The 27,080-nt window shown below is 39.9% G+C and overlaps 3 protein-coding genes across 3 annotated transcripts; 1 reads left to right on the top strand and 2 right to left on the bottom strand.

Moving 5' to 3' along the window:
• The first annotated feature begins 13,633 nt into the window (after nt 1–13,633).
• Nucleotides 13,634–15,133, top strand: LOC149083322 (outer dynein arm-docking complex subunit 4). The gene has a single exon (XM_089236823.1). The coding sequence runs from the start codon at nt 13,634–13,636 to the stop codon at nt 15,131–15,133; it is 1,500 nt and encodes a 499-aa protein (XP_089092949.1).
• Nucleotides 15,134–18,979: 3,846 nt separating this feature from the next.
• On the bottom strand, nt 18,980–24,199 carry LOC149083323 (uncharacterized). The gene is made up of 3 exons (XM_089236824.1): nt 23,479–24,199; nt 22,280–22,875; nt 18,980–19,060 (listed from the first exon to the last, which is right to left on the bottom strand). Exons 1-3 carry the CDS (start codon nt 24,197–24,199, stop codon nt 18,980–18,982), a joined length of 1,398 nt encoding a protein of 465 aa, XP_089092950.1.
• Nucleotides 24,200–24,243: 44 nt separating this feature from the next.
• LOC149083324 (uncharacterized) lies at nt 24,244–24,972 on the bottom strand. The gene has a single exon (XM_089236825.1). The coding sequence runs from the start codon at nt 24,970–24,972 to the stop codon at nt 24,244–24,246; it is 729 nt and encodes a 242-aa protein (XP_089092951.1).
• Between the last annotated feature and the right edge of the window lie 2,108 nt (nt 24,973–27,080).

Here is a 27,080-nt window from a genome sequence, read left to right on the forward strand (position 1 = left end):
ACGATTAGCATATATCGGATCTTCAATGTGAGATTACAATCAATCTTAAGATGAATTGCAAATGTCTATAGCAAGAGAGAGTTTACACGTTCCCATACATCTTAAAATCATCGTAGGAAAAACTTGTGGCACGAGTTGCCGGGAAAAATCATCTTTCAAAGCAGGATCAAAACCAGCCGAAGACTTTCTCCCGAGTCCGAGAAAAGATTTGCCAAATCGCATATTTGTCCTTGCTCCGATTCCAAGGTAAAGCGAAGAGAGATTGAATTTATGCGCACGCGAGAGCCGATCAAATTTCTCCTTTTTGCGCTCAACTGCGAGTCATTTTCGTTTGAGAGAGAGGGAGATTAGCATATTTATTATAGCGCTTATATACGTGGAAGGAGAAATTCAAACCCCCAACGTCATTTCTCCAAGATGATGCAATCGCATTTACAAGAGATCTATCTCTATCAGACTAACTAAATAAACACGAAGTAATAAGCAAGCACGAGCTTTAATTCACGTCGCGCACAAGGGCATACGGAAAAAGAAACACGCACAACAAGGGACCAGAAACGCGCCAAGCTTTCTGTCCTACACAGCTATGCATACATCATGTAGATTTCTTCTGTAGGTGACGCAACCGGTTTTGATGATGGCAGCCTTGGAATGAGTCATTGCCACGAGATGTTGTCGCCCTCTATCGTTCCAACGTGGAAGTTAATACGTCAGTAGCAAAAAAAAAAACATCCTTTATTTTTATGTATCGCCTGCGAGGGAAAAAAAAAATCAAAAGTAATAAAAAAACAGCTACGTTTTATTTACCTCCAAAATATGTCGAAAAGGAAACTGTCGATCCCAAGTTTTGTTATCGGCACGTACAGTCGAACCTCGTTGTAACGCCACCATCCGTCAAAAAAAATTTGGCGCTATAACGAGTTTGTGTTATCGAGCTTATATTACTGGAGGGAGCAACGGTTTGGCAGTGCTGAGAACGGTGTCCCCCAACATCTTTCGTCGGAAGACCACGTGACTCGGTGAAAACAAACACGATCCCCCATAGAGATCAATGTTAAAATTGCCGATTTTAGCATTGAAATGCGGAAATTTAGTAAGATTTTCCGCCGCATCAATAATTTTAGAAGTTATATGGAATTCCCATTTTTTGAAATATTGAGTTAGCTTAGTATAAAATAATTAGCATGCAATAACATTAATTTAAGCTTTTTATATGTTCTCAAGCACGAAAATGAAAATTAATGTCTCCGTATTGTCTTATAATATCCAATTGCATCTCAATCCATATGGTTTAGGGTGTTTTGAAATTAATTATGGAATTATTTCTTTAATTGTTATTTCTTTCATTAGTTCTGCAGTAATTGCTTCAATCAATTCTGGATTTGTTTCTTTCATTAATGCTGAAATTATTTCTTTCATTGATTCTGTAATTATATCTCATTAATTCTGGCATTATGTCTTTCATTAATTTTGGAATTATCACTTTTTCATTAATGCTGGAATTATTTCTTTCATTAATTTTGGAATTATCACTTTTTCATTAATTTTGGAATTATCACTTTTTCATTAATTTTGGAATTATCACTTTTTCATTAATTTTGGAATTATCACTTTTTCATTAATGCTGGAATTATTTCTTTCATTAATTCTGGAATATTTTCTTTCATTAATTTTGGAATTATCTTTTACTTTAATTCTGGAATTATCTTTTACTTTAATTCTGGAATTATCTTTTACTTTAATTCCGGAATTATCTTTTACTTTAATTCCGGAATTATCTTTTACTTTAATTCTGGAATTATCACTTCATTAATGCTTAAATTACTTCTTTCATCGAATTTGGAATTATCTCTCTCTTCCATTAATTCTATAATTTTTCTTTCATCAATTTTGGAATTATTCTGGAATTATTTCTTTCATTATTAATGCTGAAATTATCGCTTTCATTTATTTTGGAACTGAAATTTTCTGTTTCATTAAAACTAGAATTTTTCTTTCATTTATTCTAGAATCATCTTTCATTAATGCTAAAATTATCACTTTCATTAATTTTTGAATTATCTTTCATTAATTTTTGAATTATCTTTCATTAATTTTTGAATTATAACTTTCAGTAATTCTGGAATTATCACTTTCAGTAATTCTGGAATTATAACTTTCAGTAATTCTGGAATTATCACTTTCAGTAATTCTGGAATTATCACTTTAATTATAGAATTATCACTTCCATGAATTTTGAAATTATCACTTCCATGAATTTTGAAATTATCACTTCCATGAATTTTGAAATTATCAATTTCGTCAATGCTGAAAGTATCTCTCATTAATTCTGGAACTATCTTTAATTACTCTCATATGAAAGGAATGCCACATGCGACTCATGAAAGGGGAACAAATCTAAATTAAAGAAACATAGAAATGAATCGATCTGCCTGTTTTTGCTTTTCAAAAAATGCTTGATTAAAGCGGCGGAATTTAATTTATATGGGCCCATAATTAATTTCAAAACATCCTAAACCATATGGACTGATGCAATTGGATAATAAGTATAAGACAATACGGAGACATTAATTTTCATTTTCGTGCTTGAGAACATATAAAAAGCTTAAATTAATGTTACTGCATGAATATCCACCTCAAAAGTGGGTCTGACTAATTATTTTATATTTAATTTTCTGGGCTTCGTATTTCTAAGCTAACTCAATATTCCGAAAATCAAAAATTCAATTCAATTTTTAAAATTATTTATGCGGTGGAAAACCCTACTAAATTTCCGCATTTCTATGCTAAAATCGGCAATTTTAACATTGATCTCTATGGGAGGATCGTGTTTGTTTTCACCGAGTGACGTGGTTTCCTTGCATTAGATGTAGACGACGTCGCGGCGGCTGCTGGATGCTCCCTCCTATTATACACTCATGTTCATAAATTAAGGATAATTCAGAATCACACGGAAATCGAAATCTAAAGTAAAAATTTCACCTATAGAATTATCACACATATCTACAAGAATGATATGCAAATTTCAGGAAGCCGATAGTACGTCACAATGACGAGAGTGTAAGAGGGGGGTATATAAGGAATGGTGGCAAAGAAGTGAAATTGCTCACAAGAGTTCTGCAAGGCGCTCAGTGCCATAAGCGAATAGTTATGAGACAGAGGACGCATGTGGATGATTTTTTACGTGGTAGAATTATCGGTCGCCTGGAATGTGGGCGTACTCAGATGGAAGTATCCGAGGAACTTGGAATTGCCCAAAGTGTCATCTCTAGGCTTTGGCAACGATTCCAAGATAACGGAAATGTCAGTAGACGTTACAGTACAGGTCGCCCCCGAGTTACAACGCCGAATGAAGACCGGTATTTGGCAGTAACTGCCAAAAGAAGCAGACGGAGCACAGCATCCGACCTGTCTCGTCAGCTATTTGCAGCCACGGGTACCACAGTTTCAAGGCAAACCGTGTACAGACGTTTGGGAGATATTGGTCTATATGCTCGCAGGCCTGTCAGATGTGTTCCGCTCACGGCAACTCACTGTCGGCAGCGATTAGCCTGGAGTAAAGAACATGCAATGTGGACATCGTCACAGTGGGCTTGATGTTTTCCGACGAGTCCAGGTTTAGCTTGCAGTCTGATTCACGTCGGACTTTCATATGGAAAACGCCAGGTACCCGTTATCACCAAGACAACATCATTGAACGACACCGTTACGGTGGTGCAGCATTGCTCGTTTGGGGTGGAATTATACTGGGTTCCAGAACAGATCTGCATATTCAAACCGGAACCATGAAAGCCCAAATTTATCGAGACATCATTCTGGAACAACATGTACGTTTGTTTATGGATGCCATGGGCGCAGAATTTGTGTTTATGGATGACAACGCCCGTCCTCACCGAGCAAACATCATAAACGAATGCCTTGAATCAGAGGATATAACCCGTATGGAATGGCCAGCATTCTCACCTGACTTGAATCCGCTAGAGCATGTGTGGGACATGCTTGACCGATGAGTTGCAGCCCGTCAACCAAGTGCGCCATCTAGAGTCGTCATCGTCAGTCACCGTCTTCAGTGCTCTGTGCTTTTGTTGATTATTTAATAGTTTATAATAAAAATTGTGCAATAAAATGTAGGTAATATACGTACGAATGTGTGAGGAGTGTTCTGGTGTTTGTTTGAGGGAATCTGTCTACAAATTCAAAAGTTATTGCTGTTCCACCGTGAGGCTGTCACCGTGGCGAAGTGTTAACGGTCACCGTTGGGTCTGAGTTGAAAGAAAGAGATTGGAAAGAGAAAAAACATTGGGTGAGTTTCTTCAAACTTTCATCGAAAATGAATAAATACGCCTCCGGATTTCATTTAAACATAATTGAAAAATAACTGTCAACATAGTAGCTGTGAATGTGCCTGTGCCCCCCCCCCCTTCCAAGAAAGAAAAAAACTTTTCGGCGACAACGAACATGGGCGACCTCTATGGTTGAAAATGTAAACAAAAGCTAAACTGCCAGTTGAGTTCAAAATTATATCAAATATAAATTGCTGTAATTAATAGAAGCCCAATGCAACATGTTCCTCTTGTTTTTTGCCCCTGGTATTATTGTCTGCCATATAATATTTTGGAAAATTTGTATTTGTAGTTATATCAATGATCTGCCCTTAAAATGATTGACATCCAATTTTACATTTCATAAATTGCAAAATTTGAAAAATTTATAAAAAAAAAAAAAAAAGTGTTCGTATATTTTTGAAACTATTTTTATTATTTAACCAACCTTCAAAAAAAATTTATGGAAAACCACACAGAATTTGATGTCTCATTGGACTTGGATTGCAATTACAACGAGGCATCATTAGTAAAACTGGGGAGGAAGTCAAGGTATTATCTCAGATCCTACCTGCAACAACAGGTAATACAAGACTCAATGACGGAATATCTTGATAAAAGATCGACGGAGTGTTCCAATAGTCCCCATATTGAAATGATGTCATCTACATCGTCCATATTTGAAACCGAGACAAGAGAAGGCTCTCTTATAAAACAGAGATAACATGTGAGCAAAAGGACCCACTTGCTAATGGTCAAAATTTCAATACTGACGCTACTATACAACCTGAACTGAAGGTACAAGAAGAAACTGATGAAAATGGAGAGTCCAAAAGGTGATCATCAACAAGTTTTCTTGTATCAGATATATTCTCTGGTATTGTTGGACTTTCGAATGATCACCATTCTACTCCAAACAACAATGGAGAAATCAACAACTTAATCATGGACATTATCACCGAGCTATCAATGGAAGAGAAGAGACATCATGTAGAATTAACTGATGCATATAAGCTCAACAATGAAGGAGGTACTAATGCACAGTCATCGTCCCCGGCATCGGTCTCTAACCACGTACCTTTGCAAGCGGAAATAGAAGCACAGACAACTGAGTCAGAGAAACAGAATACCAGATTGTTATTAGGATCACAGACAACTGAGTCAGAGAAACAGAATACCAGATTGTTATTAGGATCACAGACATTTGTTTTTACTCCTACTGATGTCATTCCATCCAAATTCTACATAATCTCACCAATAATGATAAATACATTAATGATGGAAGTAAGCTGGGAGGCAAAGATGATAATGATAACTCAACGGAAACTTCAAATACAGGAGTTGTATCTGACAAACAGGATCCAGAGAACGGCACCATCACTCGTGACCTTAAAAGTCCTGAAAAGTTCCTGAATACCAACAGGGCAAAAACTAAACAGAATTCAGACGACAAAGACAATAATGAACATACAAAGAAGAAAGTCAACAAAAAGACCAATAGACCTGCTGTTAAAGGTAAACTATCCGACTCATTGAAAAGAAAACCAACAAATTCTAATGGGAGCAAAGAAAAAAATATAAATGATTCCATAGCCTCCACATCAGATGAGTACTCTGAACAAGACTGGATGCAAATCATTGCCACAGAGCGTTACAAGAATAATGTCTTGAACATCCAGGCCATCTTCCAGGAGATCATACAAATCATAAGACATTCCACAGGCGAAGGCAAGACGTTTAAATTCGGAATTCCAACTCAAATGCGGAAAAAAGCGGAAAAATTGTTGGAAATTGTCAATTTATGGGCTTTTAGCTCTCATAATGATTTAAAAGATGCTTCTACTCAGACTTCGGACAATGTTGAGAAGAAAACAAACACTCCAGAAAAAAACTCTACAACTAGCGACACAACTTTGGCAACTAGGAAAGAGAAGACGATACAAGTTCCATGTCCAAGAATTTCTTCTCCTTTAACACAAAAAAACACTTCGTTAACCTAACATAATGAAAACGAAGATGACAGTGCATCTTCATATGTCACGGTAAACGAGTTAGATTGTAATACCTTGCCCTTTCAAAAAGTCACTTATAGGAGGAACCAAAAGAATCTAAAACAACGAATACATACAGTATTATTATACAAAAATAAAAAATCCAACTCGAAACAATTTGATACCACCGGTCCAATTATAATAAAGAAATTTGAAAACAATATCCATGCCATCAGACATATTAAAAATGGCACGGCAATTGACTGCTACTGTATACCATTCAGGATTGTCTCAAAATAAGAAAATTTATTCTCAACAATCACTTTTTGAGACAAACAATATATGTCATTTGTCCGGAGAAGAATATTTCTGGTCACCCACAACATTAGACTCATGATAGAAAGATTTTCAAGGAAAAGAATCCTCGACTCATCTCACAACCTAAGAATTTCTCTACATACCTTCAGAATAACCCAAACCCTGTGAATAATCACCCGCCAATTTTCAGGTTTGGATCTGGTAGTGTATTGTATAATCGCCAACAAAATGCAAGTTTGGCCAAGCAGCGAACAGGATGGAATCGCACTACAAATTTTCGCAATATGGACATAAACAGAACTCGACTAACTTTCAACATCGTAGATCATGGTGACATCAATAGAGTCGTACAGGATTTGGAAGAACAACTGACATACAGTAACCTGCATGAATACATTATTAAAACAGATGCAAATGGAAATCAACTCGTACTGACTTGCACAGATCCATTAGCAGCGAAAATTATAAGTTCGGAGGTGACCAATAACTTCAAACTTAAATTTCACTTAGAAATAACCAGTGACATAAGATATAAATTTTAGAAAAAAGAAGGGCACGCATCATCGAAATCAGTGTGTCTAAAAACGCAATTTCACTGAATTCAAATTAATCCTGAATAAAAAACAATTTCAAGCTAAATAAAATTTATCTACTGCACACTAAAACTATGTCTCAGCAAAGTCTTAAGGGGCCCATCAAAGTTTTACAGTATAACGCTGACCGTGCACAGGACACAACCGAATCGTTCGTAACAATGGCCGGAAAAGAAGGAATTGATTTCATAATGCTGCAAGAGCCGTGCACCAAAAACGGACAACTGCACAGTCTTCCACCGCACTGGAATAGATGGTCATCCACCAACAATAAAGCTGCAATAGTATGTACAAATTCCAACATTCATCCAGCCACAGTATGCACTACAACTTCCACCAGTAGGTTAGAGTATGTCTGAATAACAGTGATCTCATTATCATCTCGGCATACTCTTTTCCGTAAGAAAACTTATCTTCTACAATTGATGAAATTGAAAGAACAATAAAGAGCAACAAAAACATACATATACTGATTGGATCGGATCTGAATGGTCATCACTCGTTATGGGGCTACAGAGATGAAGATTCCAGAGGAAGAACAATTTTACAATTTCTACAAAAGAATCATCTCGTACTACTCAATCAAGATCTACAAACTCCAACCTATGTGCACGGAAAGTCTAAAGGATGGCCTGATCTTTCCTTCTGCAATTCTCCAACGCTTTCGGCTTCTACTTCGTGGGAAATAAGCGACAAAGACACCTTGGGCGAACACAAGTACATTCGAATCAGCATTTCTGAGAGCATTTGTGTTTCATCTTATCCTCGATATCACGTAACAGAGAAAAAATTAAGGTTGCTTTGCAAAAAGCTGCAAGAACCTCTGAACAATTTATTGAACGTTCCGACTCCCGTAATAAAAAAATCGTCACTAATTTCCGTTGCATAGGAAGTATATATATACGTATATAGTAAATATAGAGTACATATACTAGATACGCACTAAGGCGGGATTCCTGAAAGTTCATCACGTGAAATCGCGGGTAACAGCTAGTTCATCATAAAAAAAACCCATTGGTTACTGATGATCAGCGATGTTTTTTATAACATCAAAGTGATAACAGGAGATGATTTTAAGCATTTTTAGGAAGTTAATTCATCGCGTATCCACTTACTTTATTATCTTTTAATTCTGTTATTATCCCTTTTAACATTTCATTAGAAGTTTCTGAGTAAAACAGAGTTAATGAAATTTTGTTGAATATACTATCTTGTATTGGGCAACAGCAATTTGTAATTTATACAAATACAAGGCCACAACAGGCAAAACGCCCAGCGAGGTGGCTGAGAAAAAGATGCCCACAATAAATATGGATGTCATATATTTAAAAAATACAGCAACCCGAATCCGTATCATCTGAATTTCTTCTCATAAAGTCATTATTTAAACTTTCCGCCATATCTTTAGGACATGGCACTTACTCACTCAATAGATCGCTCACTCACTTAGCAGCTCGCTCACTCACTCACGGACTGACTTGCTCGCTCATTGAATCAGTAACCCACTCGCTCACTGAATCACTTACTCACTCGGTCACTCAGTCACTCAATGGGTCACTCACTCACTCAGTAACTCAATCGCTCATTCCCTCGCTAACTGACTCGCATCGAACTGCCATCGGTGAATTGAATATAGGTGAATTGTTGGTCGGTGAATTTTCCTAGCGGTGAATTGCATGGCGGTGAATTGTTGGTCGGTGAATTTTCCTAGCGGTGAATTGCATGGAGGTGAATTGTTGGTCGGTGAATTTTCCTAGCGGTGAATAGCATGGCGGTGAATTGTTGGTCGGTGAATTTTCCTAGCGGTGAATTGCATGGCGGTGAATTCTTGTCGGTGAATTGTTGGCGGTGAATTTTCCGTAAACCGGGTTATTCGAACCAAAATGAGCGACCATGCACTTATCAACGCTAAATGTCATGCTCCATTCATTTGCCCATGCTGCAATTCTGTTTAAGTTGGTCTGGAGCAACTCCCTATCGTTTTGATTCCCGATTACCCCCACTAGCTTCACATCATCTGCGAATTTGCTAGTAATTTCATCGATACCCTGATCGAGTTTATCAATAAAAAGTGAAAAAAGTATGGGGCCAAGGACATATCTTTGAGGAACTCCACTTGTGACGTCTGTCCAACCATAGAATTCCTCGTTCACCATAACTCGTTGCGACCTATTTCTTAACCACGATTTTATTCCATTCAGCAAGTTGCCCTCAATTACAATCTCGTGTAAACGCTTCAAGAGTTTACCATGTTGGGCACGCTCGAACGCCTTCTGGAAATCAAGGTAAACAACATCCAGATTTTTGCCCTTATCCAAAACCTTCGTCACATGATCATAGAAGCAAATGAGGTTAGTTACACATGACTTCTCCTTCCTGAAGCCATGCTGATTATCCGACAATACATTATTCTCATCTATCCACTTCACAAACTGCCTTTTGATGATAATTTCCAAATTTTTCGAGAGGGAACTCGTCAAACTCACTGGACGATAATTGGACACAGCTTCTCTACTACCCTTGTTAAATATCGAAACAACATTAGCAAATTTCCAATCCCTTGGGACGATACCCTCAGCAGCACTACTCCTGTATATCTGTGCAACTGGCCCCAACAATTCATTAGCACATCCCCGGGGACCCTGGGATAGATATCATCTAGTCCTGGTGCTTTGCTTGCACATACATTTCTTAGAAGATTTAGAACCTCCACGTCTTCTACTTGAACATCGTTGAGGGTTTTATTACCCCATGCAACACCCGTGTATCGAATATCATTAGCTCCATTAAAAACCGACGTGAAAAAGTCATTGAAAGCACTACACATGCCTACATTGCCCTCTACCCTAGAGCCTCCTATCGAGAGGAGGCCAACTGTCCCCTTACATCCATTATTGAAGTATCGAAAAAATGATTTTGGGTCAGAGCCAATGTTATCTGCCAACTTAGATTCAACTTCCTTTTTACTATCCCTTATCGCTTTCTTAATTATTAAAGATTATTATTATTACTCTTAATTATTACTCTTAAACAGTCTTATTTTATCAATGTAACCAATGATAGGTCAACTCGTCCCCTTTCATACTCTCTGAATGCTCTTTTCTTTTCAAGATAAAGGTTATGCACGCTATCCGTGAACCATAGAGGGTGCGATGTACAAACACGCTTTTTTTGAACAAAGGGTATGACGTCGTGCAAAACAGAGGACAGCTTCGTACTAAATTCTTCCCATCGACTTACCACCCCAACTGATTCCAACCGGTTTTTGAAAACTTCCGCTAACCTTCCTCTCAAAACATCAAAGTTAGTTCTTTGAAAACAAGCAATTAGTTGTTATCAACCTTACCCGAGGAAAAGTTACAGTGAAATCTGACTATATACGACGATTACTGGAAGAAAACTCTTCCCCCATCGAAACATGTTCAACCAGATCCTCAGAACTAGTAAGAACTAAATCCAAAATAGCAGTACCCCTAGTGGCTTCTGATATATGCTGATACAAAAAATTTTCGAGCACCAACTTAAGAAAGTCTTTTTCATACTGATGTCTAGATGAAAGGTTCTCCCAATCAATACCTGGGTAATTGAAATCCCCTAGTATGAGAACCCTCTTACGCTTGGAATTACTTAATATAATCTCTTAATTACTTAAACATCTCTTGACATAAAACTTAACAGATACATACACTAAGGACCGCAACTAGTTACTTTTTCAGCCGGGGCGAGAATGCATTTTGGCGCCCACATGTAATGTAGAAGAAGCAGTTAAATGGTGCATTCGGCGCCCCTTCAGTATAGCACCCGGGGCACCAGAACCGCCTGCCTTCCATCCTAGTTGTGGCCCTGCATACCCAGGTGCGGATCCAGGGTGATGCGTTGGGGGTGATTTTTCACAGTGAAGGTGTCGATTGGTGAGGCCCAACCTAGTGTCCGCAGACACCAAACGTACTTAAAATATGAAAATTAATATTAAAATTTAATTAAGAATTAAAATTATTTAAAACTTTAAATTAATAAAAAATTAAACATTAAAATTAATAAAAAATTAAACATTAAAATTAATAAAAAATTGATTTAAGATGAGTTGGCAGACTATACGTATATGTTCGAGCGAAATCGTGAATGTAGTTAAAAATTAAAACTAAATAAAATTTATATTTGTAAAAATTATACTTTTTCAATAAGCAACACATTTATTTAAAAAATTGTTTTGCAATTGTTTTGCAGGGGGGAGCCCTGTCAGCCCCACCCTTGTCTGGACCACGGCCTTGACGCACAAAATCAAAGCAGTTATCAAATAAATATGTACTACGCACACACAATGACAGCCTCTTACCCGTAACGGGTAGCACTACTCTTGCGAAAAATATGTGTGACCGCTCAAACTTTAAATGGCCAGCCACATGCTATCAGAAAAAAGCTGAACCTATACGGCGCAGATTTTGCCCTCTCATATGCAGGGTCCATGATAAGGCAGTTTCGGTTTCAGTACATCACAGGGTAGATGTGTTCCCTATTTAGATTTAGCGTGCCGGCGCTGGAACCGGCTAAATGAGTTTTGTTTACATCAGTGACCCCAGGTGGGCCCTCTGTGGTCTCTGCTTGTCTTGCTCGATAGAGAATTCTATCTAGAATAACTTCTATCAATTTGCCAGCAGATCCATCTCAATTGCTCTGCTTTTTCTCGTACCAATTCATATCAACTCAGTACTTGCCACCCGGCACTAGAGCCCGACCAAAGGGACTTCGTTTCCATCCATGGGGCTCCCCAAGGTGGTCCCTCTGTGGACTCTTGCTTGTTTCACTCAATCCCTTGTTTAGTATTTACCCATGATCTACTTGGCATATGCACTGAAAAGGTTGGAAACCACTGCTGGTAACTCAAGCGTCCACTCAGAGCCGCAACTAGGGAGAGCAGGCGGGACTGGTGCCCCAGGCGCTGAACAAGAAGGGGGGGGGGTCCGAATTCATCTTTTAACAACTACTTCTACATTGCAAGGGGCGCCAAAATGCCGGCTTGCCTCGGTTGACAAAGTAACTAGTTGCGGCCCTACGTGCCCAACCGAGCTACACTTGCTCCAGCAACTTTTCGTGTTCACGTATAAGCTTCGAGGACTTGACGATTTGTGTAGGGAACATTAAGCATTCTTCTTTCAATTACTCACGTTCTAGACAGTTAATTTGACTTTCTGTGAACGATTTTAGAAATTCAACGAAACGAAAATTTTATAACACACCAAACACCTCTCTTGACCCTTTCAAGGGCAGACATTTTTCCAAAACCCATAGAAAACAATGTAAACAGGTGGTCTCACTATGGAGGACACCGCACCAGATCATCATCGTGCCCCCCCCCCCAGACTTCCTAGTCTATCTCCGCCTATGTTCAGAATATTCTGGGGCGCGGTAGCCAAGGTCGATAAGATACTCGCCTAAAGTACCAAAGGGTGTTTAACTTTCCCTGACACAGGGGTACAACAGAAACGGCGACAAGACCGCAGGAAAAAACTACTACCGCAGGGAGTCCCCCATCCAAGGGTTAGCGCTCAAACCTCTCTACGAGTATAAAAAGCAAGCCTGCCGTTCGGAATCGGCAATAAATTGTAGGTCCCGGTCTAATTAGCCCTCGTATGCAGAAAATGAACGTGACAAATGATCAAATGATCAGAATATTCTGAATAACATAGCGAATTATCGGAAAACATTCGTTCTTCGAAGAAACCCAAGATTATTTTCGCACAGCGCCTCGCGTTTGGTAGGGGTGGCATTGAGTTTGAGTACCAAGTTGGTCATACTCTATCTTTACAACATATTTATGCACATTCCGTCAAAACGGGTAGCAGTGTTGATGGCAGTCCACCGGATTCGAAGCTTAGAATAAGGGGAGGGCACGTTGAAATTCCATAATAAAACAGTCCTGATATTGAAAAACAATGTAATTTATTTTCCAATTACATGGTCAGTTATTAATGTAAATAATAAATAATAATAAAATAGTAATCTTTGAAATTAGTCTTTGATTGCGTAAATTAAAAACCGAGACAAACAGGCGTCCCGAAAGCGCTTTTCCGTATAGTGCATTTAGTAGCAAAACAAATCAGGACACTTGGCAACCCTATTCATGCGAGTTTATGCCACCAACTTGCAGAAGGAACGAATCATCGACAGTGGACGTAAAACAGTAGGAACTTCATAACAGTATCAATCAAAGAGCAGTTGTTGATTGAATGTGCTTAATAAATAGGCATTGACTGAAAAAAAAAGACTTGTTATTGAGAAGAACGTTGTGCTCGAGTGATTCGGGATGAATCCTTTGTCAAAGTGCCGGTGAATAGAAAGTATTTGTGGGTCTCTCGTCTTTTATATCAGCAATAAAAAAAAGTAAGAAGAATATTTTAAAGAGCTTATGATGGACGAGGAGGAGAGTGATTATTTTATCGGGAAGCGTTTCCGGAAGTTTTGCCCCGCATCAACTTATAAATCTGAGGGCAGATTCCATTTTCTTCAGGGCCGCTACAAACAAGCCATCGATAGCTACAACAAAGCGCTAGAGAAAAACCCGCGCTACACCGAAGCCATCTTGGCCAGAGCTCTGTGCTATTCACAAATGTTCAAACCCGAAGAATTCGTGAAAGACATTAACACGGTTGTAGAAATGGATCCAAAGAGTTGCAAAGTCGTGAGCTTGAAAGGTCAGGCCGAATTCGATTCCGGTGACTTCGAATCGGCTTTCCTGGCTTTTCACAAGTGCCTGACCCATAGGCCTACTTTCGATCCGTTCAAATACAGTCTTTACAAAGCACGGAAAGCCATACTGCACTCTATTGCGAAATCAAAACTAAAAGTTGTTCCCAAAGACATTGCTACGGTAGAAAATATAATTATGGAGTCGGACGGACGCCTTACGAGCAAGCTGGGAGACGGTCGACCGTCTCAAACAGATTATAAAGCCACGAAGGTATTGAAAAACGTCGCTTCGGACAAGAAATACCTTCGGCAAATTATCTCCGAACAAGCGAACAACGAGCTCGACGCGGACAACAGAACAATTTCGAATCTTGCGCGCAACGGCCTTGATTTCTTAAACGAAAGGCAAATTTTCTGGCAGCAGTTGAAGCCGTTGCGCTTGGGAGAGTTGCGGGAGCTGGAAATGTCCAGGCCGGCAGTCCGCGTCCGAATCCGACGCACAAGAGAAGAAGCCGCCCACCAGCGAGAAGACGCGTTCCAGTTGGGTCTGCCGCTATCGCACAAGGTGCAGAGACTCGTACAGGAGGCAACCCACGAATTGAAGCGCAGCAACACACAGATCGCAGTGCAATGCGCTTCTCGTGCCTTGGAGCTGATGAAGGGAGTGTCAGCGGACGCTTTGCCCTCGAAACCTTTCTACAAAGCCGGTGCCCTGGATGTTATCGGAAGAGTTTGTACGGCGAGGAAGGACCTCGAAGCCGCCGCTCGCGCCCACGAGATGCAACTTCGAATCGGTATCAGCAACGATCTGCCCGAAGTCGCGAAGAAGGCTCTGAGGGGAGCGTACAGAGCCTACCTGACTGACGAGAAGTACAGGGAAGCCCTCTCCTCGTTGGCCGATCTGTTGAGAATATCGAAAACTCCGGAGGAAAGAGCTTTTGCGCTGCACGAGATGAGCCAAACGTTTCTGGTGAGCGGAGGTGTGCAGGAGGCTCGCGAATGTGCAGCTCAGTCGTTAGATTTCGCGAGGAAATGTGAAAATTTGAACATCCAACTTCGCCTCTACATACTGTTGGGACTCATCGAAGACTGTCTCGATCACGTGGAAGAGGCCAAGGTGTGTTACGAACAAGCTCTGAGCTTAGCGGACGGGGAAAGCGAGGAAGTTGACATCATACGCTCCCTGGTGGACTCTCTGGATAGTCAATGCGACATCGGTTAAATCCTCCAGATTTTTTTTTTTTCAAACTTAATCCAGATCAAACAAGATCAGTTTCCGACGTGTGCTCATGATAATTAGATTCCTAGTGGAGAGTGAGGATCTATTAAAGCGGGTATGTTATTACCAACTGCCACGTGTGTGTGTGTGTGTGTGTGTGTGTGTGACTTTTACTTCTGAATACTTTATTAATCGTTGCGTTATCACCACCAAACCGTATATCCGCGCAGCGAGAGTTTTATCTGACATTAGGTGAGATGATCAGGGCAGGGCCGCAACTGGTATCCCGGGTGCTGGACCAGAGGGGGCACCAAATCCCCTATTTAACTGCTCCTTCTTCATTACATGGGACGCCAAAATGCGTGCTTGCTCCAGCTGACAACGTATCTGGTTGCGTCCCTGGACCGGGGATCTGTGAAAACGTCGAGAATAATAGTAGGTCAGTGCCGTAAGACTGGATCCGCACAATACTCGTCCTAGCACTTGAAAATATCGAGCGTCTGAGAGAAGTGTCGAAAGGGGGTTCTCCACGTCGATCAGAATGCATCTCTTCAGTGGTGGTCGTCTGAAGTTGGTTTTCTGTGGTTCCCAACTTCGAGGAGCGAATGCGAGCCGATCTCCCCATTAAAAAGTCTCGCCACAGAGAGCAACAGGCCTACAAACAGTACAAATATTCAATCATTACACTTCACTCACTTCTGAAATATAGATGGCAGCACTGAAAAATCAGACACAACACTACATAAGCACTCAGACTGTTAGTTACACACACTCACACTTCCGGCGCAACTCATTAGGACAGACCTGAGTTGTGCTCGGTTTGAAAAAAAAAGAAAGAAAAGAATACAACTCTCTCTGTTCTGAACTTTAGGAATTGTCGGACAGAACTTTGCTTCTAATTCTAGACCATGATTTTCCAACATGGGGTCGACAAACTTCAAGTGGTCTATCCACAATTGACTACAGTTCACTCAGCGTCCATTGTTGTCTACAGATGGTGCCAGAGTCTCCCTTAGGAGTGTGTGACAGATGCGGTTGCACCGGGTCCCGCACTTACGGTAACGATAATTTCTTTCGTAAATTCTGAATTTTCATCAGTTTGGAATTCTTAAATTGTGGACGTATTTCTTTCATTTATTATGTATTTTCAGGGGTGACGGATTCATCGATTCTGAATTTACATTAGTTCTCAGACAATTTCTTTCATTGGGTCCCAATTTTAATTGATTTTGAAATTATTTCGTCATCAATTAAAAATTTTTCTCTACAAGAAATTTTCATTAATTTTTTTTCATTTCAAATTTAATTGTATGCGTCTATATTTTGTGTATGGAAATTTTCAGCATTCCGTATATTTTGTTATAATGTACGAATTTTTGGATATGCCCTTCCCACAAAATATACAATATAAAATCGAGGCTAAAGGGGCCCTGCGTCTGCTAGGGGCGGCCCTGGATCGTGCAGCTGCATCGCATACACGATTACCTCGGGAGGTACCGAGATTATTTCCTCGGATAAGTATCGAAGCTATATCCCCGTTTAACGGCTCTGTGAAAGAAACAGATTATACACACTTACATACAATATTGGCATTTTTATTTCACGTCCTTTATGCCTACAAGAGCTTTAGGACCGCTTTAAAACAAAAATTGACACTATGTATAATATACGTACATATAAATATGTAAGTACATATATGTATGTGAATACATGAATGCAAAATTTACACTAATGATCGTGGGGGGGGGGACCACACTGTAAATTTCTAAACAAAATACGCATAGAGAAAACCAAATATAAAATTTCAAAGAAAGAGAGATACACAAACAAACAAGAACTATGAATTTCCTTGTTCATTCAATTGCTTCTCACATTCGGAAAAAAAATTAATGCGGTATACACATAACATAAAAAATATCCCATTTCATGTCTGATGTGAATACAGAAACAAAAAAAAATCAAAATTAAAATCTGTTACATGCATAAAGATATTTTTCATTAATTAGCTTTAATAAAATTATCCAAATTATCAATAATGTTACAGAAGGGAACGGGGATTTACATTTTTCCAAGCAAATAGTGATGCTTTGCTATCGGTAAAAATAACGTAATTACGTCGCTCACAGATGAGTTTAGAAGTTGCATATGCAATAGCGTGACACTCTGCAGTAAAAACGGAGGAGTAATCATGAACTAAAGCTTGTATACATGAATTGTTATTAGGGTAATAGATTCCCACTGAGAGAGACGTATGTTGAGCTTTGGATGCATCTGTAGCTATGATAACATTAGACGACCAGTTTGCTGTCATACGTTGATTAAATAATATTGGAATCATATGATCGTAAATATTTTCTTCAAAGGGAAGATCATCAATATGAAACATGATGCCAGTGTTTGTAACGGAGTGGTAAGGTAATTATTAATTATAAAATCGGTGATTTCAGATGAGATCGGAGAAATAACTGAATTATTAGAAATCAGCCATCGTTTGCAAAAATGAGAAAAAACAGTGTCATAACTAGACACCCTTAGCCTTCAAAAACAATCGACCAATGGGACGTAAAACAAAAAGATTGAAAGGGGGTTGTCCACATATGCTTATGTAAGTAGAGTTATAGGAGTTGATATACGTACTAGGTAGTCCTGTTGTAATGTGAAACGCAGATTGATATAATGCTGCAAATTTTTTCAGTCGCGTTTGTGATGCAGTATGCCATAAAAAATACTTGTAACTCAAAAAACCTTTAATAGTATTAGAGCAAATAGCAAGGAGTTTATGACTCGGAGCTCCACGCAATCTTCCAGCTATAAGATTTAAGATATTGTGTGATAAGCTTGGATCCACATTTTGTGAGGGAATCTATTTGTGTTTTCCAAGACATTTTCATATGCGTTTCTCCCCAAGGTGAGCAATATCGTTCCCTTGGGGGTGATCCGAAGCTAGGGGTATTGAATGTTATTGGGGTGGTTCGAGCTGCGGGGCGATGAGAAAAAAAAATGAAGACCAGAACTGAACCAAAGCTTTACCCCCCACCCCCCCATACCCTGCTCAAAAAAGCTGTGGGATTAAAATAAATTTGAAGAAGGCGATAGAACAAAATGCTTGGAAAACTATGGTTTTAAAAACAGCGATTCTCTTCAACCTTTTTGAACCCAGTAAAATGTCTGAAACAATTTTGCGCACCACTTGTGTCCCGTATTATGGGACATTCCCGTAATTTTGGTTGTTCAGATTTTTTTTGCATATTCGTTCCGTTTTTTCACCGAAGCTTATATTTGAATTTGCAATATTTACGTCGTGAATACACAGCATTTTCATAGTACAGTACATAAATTATTTTACGATAAATATAGCAAAAAATATAGATATTCATTTCTCATATATTTGTCAGGTTCAACGTTTTTTTTTGCAGTTTTTTTCAGCAATTTTAATAAAAGTTAGTGATTGTGCCTACTTCCGGCAACATTTTTGGTGAGAATTTGGTTATGTTCCGTATTTTACCCTATGTAAGATCACAGTTTACCGTATAAAATATGGTCACCTGAAGATTTGAATACTTTTTTGTGAAATACATTGTTTAGTGTGATTTGTAGCAGCCCTTTATTTCCCCGCCCTTCATCGAATTTAGAAGTTATTAGAAAATTGCATTTAAGGGAATTCCCGTATTTACGTTCTCAATTTCCCTCATTTTCCTACTATATATAGTGGTGTATAGTATGAAGGTATATTTTTAATTGAACCCATATGGATATTACTAATATCAATATTGCAGCGGTAGAATAATCTTTCACTCAATGAGAAATAAATTATCGGGTCTGCCTGCGGGGGGACTACTCCTGCCGTCGTCAAGGACCATCTTTGGTCCGTAGACCATAGTCTAAGAAACGCTGGTTTAGAAGAAGTGGATCTAAACCAATGGGTTGCAACTAAAGGAACGGAAAACGCCGATGGGTGAAATTATCGAATTTTACAGTGGAGGAGGAGGAAAAATTACGTCGTCGTGCACACTACGTGTTCCTCATGAGTTTTGGGATTTTTTTTTGGAGGGGGGGAGAGGCTTTCACACATATTCATTGAGACAGAGGCGTAAAAAGGGAGAAGGGAGGCATGTGGTCTGTGCATAAAGCACAAAAGGCAATCAGTTGTAGGCCCCACTGAGCTACAGGGAATGAGTGAAGTTTTTTCCTAATAGCTGATCAGTGGTGGGCCCTGATTACTTGCCCTGTTTGCGCATGCGAGAAAGTCTCTGAACCCACACCCACAACCCCAATTCTTAAAAAAGACAAATTGAAGATGCTTTTCTTCGTTGCGTCCATCAATTTTGATGTTCCTATTTTTTTTACTGAATGAGCTTGACGCATTTTTTTGCCGGGAGGGGGGGAGTGAAAAACACACGATCGAATCGAAAACCCATACTTCATGTGCGGAGGCAACACCATCTATTGCAGAAAGTAAGACACCTTCATATACAAGGGGGAGGGGTATATAAAAGGCTCTAGCAAAAAGCCTCCGCGCGAAGCTCGTGACGTCACCGAAGTTGCCCATTTCACCTGTCGCCCTAATTTTTCACCTATAGTCGTTGAATATACTCCAAAGAAAGTTAAAGATTTTACATACGGTTTGCTATACCCAATGGCTACAGGTGAAATGGGCGACTTCAGTGACTTCCAAGCAGCGTACGGAGGCTTTCTGCTATACAACAACAACACCGTAACAAGCAACAAGCGCTGCAGTAGCGCTCCCCCCCCCCCCATTAAGTTCCGCCATCTGCTAGCGATTATTGCATGAAGCCATTAACTTTTATGCAGATTAATTATATATTTGTACTTCTTGTACTTCACGGAAGTTAGCGCCCATTAAATGGGCTTCGCAGCATGTTTGGAGCTGGAAAAACTGGTGTGGCTGGAAAAACACAAAATTACGTAAACGTAACGACGAAAAAATCTTGCTGCGCATCGACGGTTCTTTTAGTTTCTGTAAGCAGCTGGAAGATGGCAGCAGCATTCTGCTTAATGAGGCTTTTCGAATAGACGTCATATTCATCATCAGCATCACTCCTGAGGGACATGCACTGGATGATCCCAATAGAGATCAATGTTAAAATTGCCGATTTTAGCGTAGAAATGCGGAAATTTGGTGGGGTTTTCCACCACATCAATAATTTTTAAACTTGAACTGAATTCTCGATTTTTGAAATATCGAGTTCGCTTAGAGATACGAAGCCCAGAAAATTAAATATAAAATAATGAGCCAGACCTACTTTTGAGGTGAATATTCATGCAATAACATTGATTTCAACTTTTTATTTAGTATATCTTCTCAAGCGGGAAAATGAGAATTAATGTATCCGTATTGTCTTATATTATCCAATTGCGTCAATCAATATACAGTCGAATCCCGTTATAACGAACGCCAAGAGACCGGAGGAATCACTTCGTTTTTGGGTTATGAGGTTGCGTGATTTGGATAAAATGATGGATTCAGGATAATTGATTAATTTCTTAAAATAATTATTTATTTACAACACGAAACATAAGACGAAATAAAAAAATCTACGGAGCGACATGTTAAGCTCTTGATGGTTTGATCGCTTCTCTTGCGATTTCCCGCGTGACAATCCAATGGCGTCGGCTTTACAAGTGCCGCCATCTGTGAGATAAAATACAAATCGAATCTCACCACATGAGTTTTTTCCCCAGTGAAGGAACATGGTGAGAGAACGATAAATGAGATACAAAATGAAAATGTGATACAAAAAATTATTCATAAGATGCAGAATAATAGATGTGCAAGACATAATACAATGATGCAGGAAATCATGTGCAATAAGTATACACTTAAAAAAAAATATGATGCAAAATGTACAATTAAATGCAGAAAATTCAATAAGCTGTACAAAATATATATCGGATGCATAATATAAATGAGATGCATGAAATACAAGATGCAAAAAAATATTATGATGCACAATTCGAAACAAAATTAATTTCGGTTATCAGCCTAGGACTGAATTTGACTTTTCTGCCAGACCTAGTGACATATGGTTGTACTGGCACAGTGTCATTTTTCTTTTCTTCGAGCTTGTTTTTGTCAAGTTCCACACAGACATCGTTAAAGATAAATGCGGGTTTCACTCTGTCAAGTGAAACACAGGTCTTTCTCCCATTTACATTTAAAGTGATATTTTTTTCATTACGAGAAATCACTTCATGGGGTCCAGTATATGGTTGTGTCAAAGGTGGTGTGATCTTGTCAATTCGAAGAAACACATGTGAGCAAGTTTGCAGTTGAGGATGCACATAAATTTTGGATTGACCATGAGGTGATGTTTTGCATGGTTTGATACTATTCATACGCTCTCTGAGCTGTTGTACGTATGTGTATGTTGATGAGAGCTGACCGGGTGTATCCGTGCAGAGATCTGCAGGTAATCTCAAAGATGTACCAAAAACTAACTCGGCACTAGAGGCTTTGATATCCGGCTTGACGGCTGCCCTGAGACCAAGTAAGATGGCTGGCAATGTGACGGTCCACTTTGGATTCTCATGTGCCTTCAATGAGCTTTTTAAGACACGGTGGAACCGTTCGACCATGCCATTGGCCTGTGGATGGTAAGCAGTGGTACGAATCCTGCTAGTGCCAAGCAGGTTGATCAGTTCTCTGAAGAGTGATGATTCGAACTGCCGTCCTTGATCGGTTGTTATGGTTGATGGACATCCATAACGGGAAATCCAACCATCGAACAAGGCACGACAAACTGTGTCTGCTGTGATGTCTGCTACAGGTATGACTTCCGGCCATCTGGTGTAGCGATCAATTACTGTTAAACAGTATGTCTTTCCTTCTGAAGGAGGCAGAGGTCCAACCAGATCGATATGAATATGAGAAAATCTTGCATCGGGTGTTGCAAAGGTGCCTAAAGGTGTTTTGGTATGCTTATGAACCTTTGAGCGTTGGCACTCATTGCAACACTTTACCCAATCTTTGATGTTCCTTCTCATGTTAGGCCAAACGTATCTTGCAGATATTAGCTGAGTAGATGATGTTACACCTGCATGAGCAAGATTGTGGAAATGATGAAAAATAGTCTTGCGGAAGCTCGCTGGAACAAATGGTCTTGGTGAGCCTGTAGACACATCACATACCAGTTCTGTTGCGGTAAATGGACTTGGCATTGACTTGAAAGTCAGTGAACTAGAGTTGTCTTGCTGTAACTGTTTTAATTCAGGATCCTCTCGTTGAGCAGTTGCAAAAAGGTCAAAATCCAGGAATGGTGATTTGGAAATCGAGTTGATTACTATTCTTGAAAGAGCGTCAGCTACCACATTATCTGCACCTTTAGTATGACGAACATCAGTGCTGAATTGCGAGATGAAGTCGAGGTGTCGCCATTGACGTGGGCTGCATTTATCAGGATTTTGCTTGAAGGCGAAGACGAGAGGTTTCTGATCGGTGAAAATTATGAACTCACGGCCGTCTAGCATGTGCCGGAATCTTTTGACAGCAGTGTACATTGCTAACAGTTCTCGGTCGTAAGTGGAGAACTTCTGTTGACTCTTTGTCAGTTTCATGGACAGGAATGCAATGGGTTCCCATCCTTTTCCATTTGATTGCATTAGCGAACCACCGACTGCTAAATCACTGGCGTCAACCCATAGACTTAGCTTGGCACCAGGAATTGGATGGTGAAGTAATGTTGCACCCGCTAAAGCTTGCTTCGCATCGATGAATGCTTGCTCGGCTGGATCAGTCCACTAAAGGATATCAGCTGGCTTGGTTTGAGTGGCTCTTTTGGATTTCTTTTTGTTTTTTATTCCCTCCAAAAACTTGTGTAGAGGTGTTAAGATGTGTGCAGCTCTGGGCACAAAACGACGATAAAAGTTGAAGAGACCAAGAAAACGTCGTAATTGAGTGATGGTGTTTGGCTTAGGAAAGTTCAGGATGCAATCAACACGATCTGTTAAAGGCTCGATGCCAGATCCAGAAACTTGGTAACCCAAAAATTCAATTGATGAAACACCAAATACACATTTAGAGGGCTTGATGCTGAGGCCATATATTTGCAGACGTTCGAATAACAACCTTAGATGTTCGATGTGCTCTTCTGGTGATTTCGAGGCTACCAGTATGTCATCAACAAAGGCATATACAAATGGAAGTCCACGAGTGACCTCGTCAATAAACCTTTGGAATGTGGCTGCAGCGTTGCAAAGGCCAAATTGCATTCGAGTGCTCTCGAACAACCCAAATGGTGTGATAATAGCACTTTTATGGACATCTTCAGGAAGTATAGGAATCTGATGATAGGCCCTGATGAGATCTATGTGGGAAAAGATTTTACTACCATGCAATTCAGATGTAAAGTCCAGAACATTTGGAACACTGTACCGGTCTTTCACAGTCTGTGCATTTAAAGCTCGGTAATCACCAACTGGACGCCATTCATCACTGTCCTTTTTCGGGACCAAGTGCAGAGGTGATGCATAGCAGCTGTTAGATGGTCGTAAATGGCCGAGGTCAAGCATCTGCTGAAATTCTTGCTTCACGATTTTCAATCGATCAGGAGGTAGACGTCTTGGTTTGGCATGCACAGGTGGACCAACAGTCTCGATATGATGCACGACAGAGTGTTTCACAGGTTGTCCTGGTTGTGGTGGTTTGATGATGTCGGGAAACTTGTTGAGAAGGCTGTGGTAGATGGTGTCACCTTCGATGAGTTTGATTGAGTGAACTTCTGCAATGTGAAGATCACAGTCAGTATTGAGTTTTGTTGTCCTATCCAGCAAACATCGTCGTCGGAGATCCGGAACAAGATCAAAGTTGAACAGAAAGTCTGCCCCAATGATGGGTGTGGAAACATTAGCCAGTAGGAAAGTCCAAGTGAAATTACGACGGAGATTGAAATCTAATGTCACCCTCTTTTGACCATAAACACTAATGGATGAAGCATTAGCAGCAGAGAGCTTCATAGTGGCGTCACGGCGTCGTTGTGATGGTGATGCTGGAAGGATGGAAACATCGGATCCAGTGTCAATCAGGAATCGAATTTTGGAATTTCTGTCCATGGCAAAAAGGCGACGAGATGCCTGTGGCAAGGAGCATGTCGCGTTTACTCCTCGCCCGCCTCGTTTTTTTTAAACTTGCACGGCGACACGCACTTTCTGGCGTTGTTGCCGAATTTGTTGTGATACCAGCGTGGATGCGGACTGCGCGCACGTGAGGTACGTTGACGAGAGTTGCTACGCGAACGCAGGACGTTTTTCAACTCGCGGCGTAACTGAGCCACTTCGTCCCGAAGTTGCGCGACGGAATCCGGCTGTTGCGGTTTCTCAACTGCGTCAACATGCTGAGGGTTCACTTCATGAATTTTGTCGGCGAGTTGAGCAGCTTTCTCGAGAACGAGTGGAGTGACAGCAGCGAGAATGGACTGAGTTGATGCCGGTAGGTGTTGGAGAAAAAGCTCCATCAGCAATTCGTCGGAGACAGAATGCGATTCCGCTCGTCGTCGCAATTCGCGGAGAATGTCGGATGGTTTCCGATCTCCCAATGACCCGCATGTTAAGAGCTTTCGAAGTTGAGTGGACGACGACTCGCTCGACCGTTTAATCAGTTCCGATTTCAGCCTTTCATACGGATCCGTGGCCGGCGGATTAACGAGAATGTCCCGGACAAGAGCCGCACTTTCCGGAGGCAGATTCGCGACAACATAGTTGTACTTTGTGACAGATTCGGTTATCGGTTTCGGAACAGCGAGAGCGAAAGTGCTTTCACACATGATAAACCACAGCGCTGGATCATGGTAGTTAAAAAGTGGTACCTGAACGGCACTTACTTCCATGATGAAAATCCAGGAAAAGTGATGTCAAGTTCCGGAAAGCGAAAGTTCTCTCACGGGAAACGCCAGTAGATTGCCTCGTGCTGCAGTGAAGAAACTGGAACTTGTTTGAAGTCCGCGGTCACCATACTTTGGGTTATGAGGTTGCGTGATTTGGATAAAATGATGGATTCAGGATAATTGATTAATTTCTTAAAATAATTATTTATTTACAACACGAAACATAAGACGAAATAAAAAAATCTACGGAGCGACATGTTAAGCTTTTGATGGTTTGATCGCTTCTTTTGCGATTTCCCGCGTGACAATCCAATAACGTCGGCTTTACAAGTGCCGCCATCTGTGAGATAAAATACAAATCGAATCTCACCACACGTTAAAACGAAATTTCGTTATAAAGGAATTCCAGGTTATCTAGCATTGTTCCCATGTAAACTTATTTAGGGGATTAAAAAAAGTGTTCGTTAAAACGAGATTTTCGCTATAACGGTATTCGTTAAAACGGGATTCAATTGTAGTTTAAGATGTTTTGAAATTAATTATGGGCCCATATAAATTACATCGAAGAACCGCAGCTTTAATCAAGCATTTTTTGAAGTAAAAACAGGAAGATCGATAACTTGAATCGATAACTTGAAGTTAAAAAAAAAAAAAAAAAATCGAAATTTCTAGCTCCTATTAAAAAAGAAGAAAAAACGATTCATTTCTATGTTTCTTTAATTTAGATTTATTTCTTTCATGAATCGAACAGGAAGTCGCCATATTGCTTATTTTGTATGTCCCTCAAAAAAAAAGGGAAATATCACGTGATCCAAAAAGCCTCATATCATCAGATCAGACCCGTTCCAGAAATTTCGTTCGGAAGAGGACTACTTGGCATTTCGGGGGAGGGCAAAGTAATACAGTCGAATCCCGTTTTAACGAATACCGTTATAGCAAAAATCTCGTTTTAACGAGCACTTTTTTAATCCCCCAAATAAGTTTACATGGGAACAATGCTAGATAACCTGGAATTCCTTTATAACGAAATTTCGTTTTATTGAAGTGATTCCACCGGTCTCTTGGCGTTCGTTATAACGGGATTCGACTGTATAGCAATTGGTTTGTCCATCTTTCCCCCTCTTTTTAAGCATTTTCTTACATTTCGGGGAGGGCAGACCATCGAGGCGAAATATAAGTGGGGGGAAGGCCAAGGTCGTAGGGGGGGGGAACTTGGGCGATTTGGTTTCTTCCCCCCCCCCCCGAAATGTGAGAAAATGACCGTAGAAAGAGAAAAAGATGGCCAAATCTATTGTTCTATATCACTTTGACCCCCCCCCCCTCCCCGAACGAAATTTCTGTCAACGGGCCTGGAGAAAGCCCATTCACGCATTCTTCAGACCAGGTGCTCAGAGTGCACCACGTGACTTCAAAGCTGCCATGTTTGGCGGTTATCTTATGCGCTTCGTAATTTGGGAAGTTCGTGATTGGTACACCTTATGGCAGACAGACATTTTGCTCTCGGAGCTTTTTGTCGTGGCCTCAGTGCCGTCTTAACGCATGGGCCCACCCGGGGGCGTCAAGAGAAGAAGGCCTCAGAAAAATGAGAAGCAGTTGAATTTGTCTGGTAGGGCCTCACTGAAACCACTTAGCCCGGGAGGCCTGTGATGCTCTTAATACAGCCCTGCGTGACCCGCCGTGCATTTTCAGAAAATGGTTGAAAACTATGAAAGGCGATTAATTCTACAATTAATGAAAAAATAATGAAAGAAATAATTAACTAATGAAGGAAATAATTCCAGAACAAATTGATGAAAATTCAGAATTTCCGGAAGAAACGATTTTTTTTTATTTTTGAGTTTACTTTTTTGTAAATGATTTTTCAAAAGTTTAGTTTTTCATTCTAATTTTCGATAAATTTTTTTTAACAATAAAAAAATATTTTTCTCCTTTTTTTGTTACGTACGAGGTTTTCCCCAGTTACAATGCTAAATTGTTTTAAGTGGATACTGTCAATTAGTTTGTATTAACTAAAAGTTGAATGGACAGTTAAATTAATTAAAACCCTCACGGATTAAGTTAACAAAGATTAAAATACCACATTAAGTAAACTTTGAATACTTATGAAATAT

This window comes from Pholcus phalangioides, unplaced genomic scaffold (assembly GCF_987345545.1).
Source record: "Pholcus phalangioides strain wild (caught in Gottingen) unplaced genomic scaffold, Ppha-v1.0 ptg000009l_1, whole genome shotgun sequence".
Lineage (NCBI taxonomy): Eukaryota > Metazoa > Arthropoda > Arachnida > Araneae > Pholcidae > Pholcus > Pholcus phalangioides.

What these genes read in the sequence shown, in the direction of transcription:
- LOC149083322 (XM_089236823.1), top strand. Translation starts at nt 13,634, where the DNA reads ATGGACGAGGAGGAGAGTGATTATTTTATCGGGAAGCGTTTCCGGAAG.
- LOC149083323 (XM_089236824.1), bottom strand. Translation starts at nt 24,199, where the DNA reads ATGGACAGAAATTCCAAAATTCGATTCCTGATTGACACTGGATCCGAT. An exon ending in CTTTACATCTGAATTGCATG is followed by an intron (nt 22,876 to 23,478) that starts GTAGTAAAATCT and finishes GGACTGATCCAG; the next exon opens with CCGAGCAAGCATTCATCGAT. An exon ending in CATTTACCGCAACAGAACTG is followed by an intron (nt 19,061 to 22,279) that starts GTATGTGATGTG and finishes CCGTTCCTTTAG; the next exon opens with TTGCAACCCATTGGTTTAGA.
- LOC149083324 (XM_089236825.1), bottom strand. Translation starts at nt 24,972, where the DNA reads ATGGAAGTAAGTGCCGTTCAGGTACCACTTTTTAACTACCATGATCCA.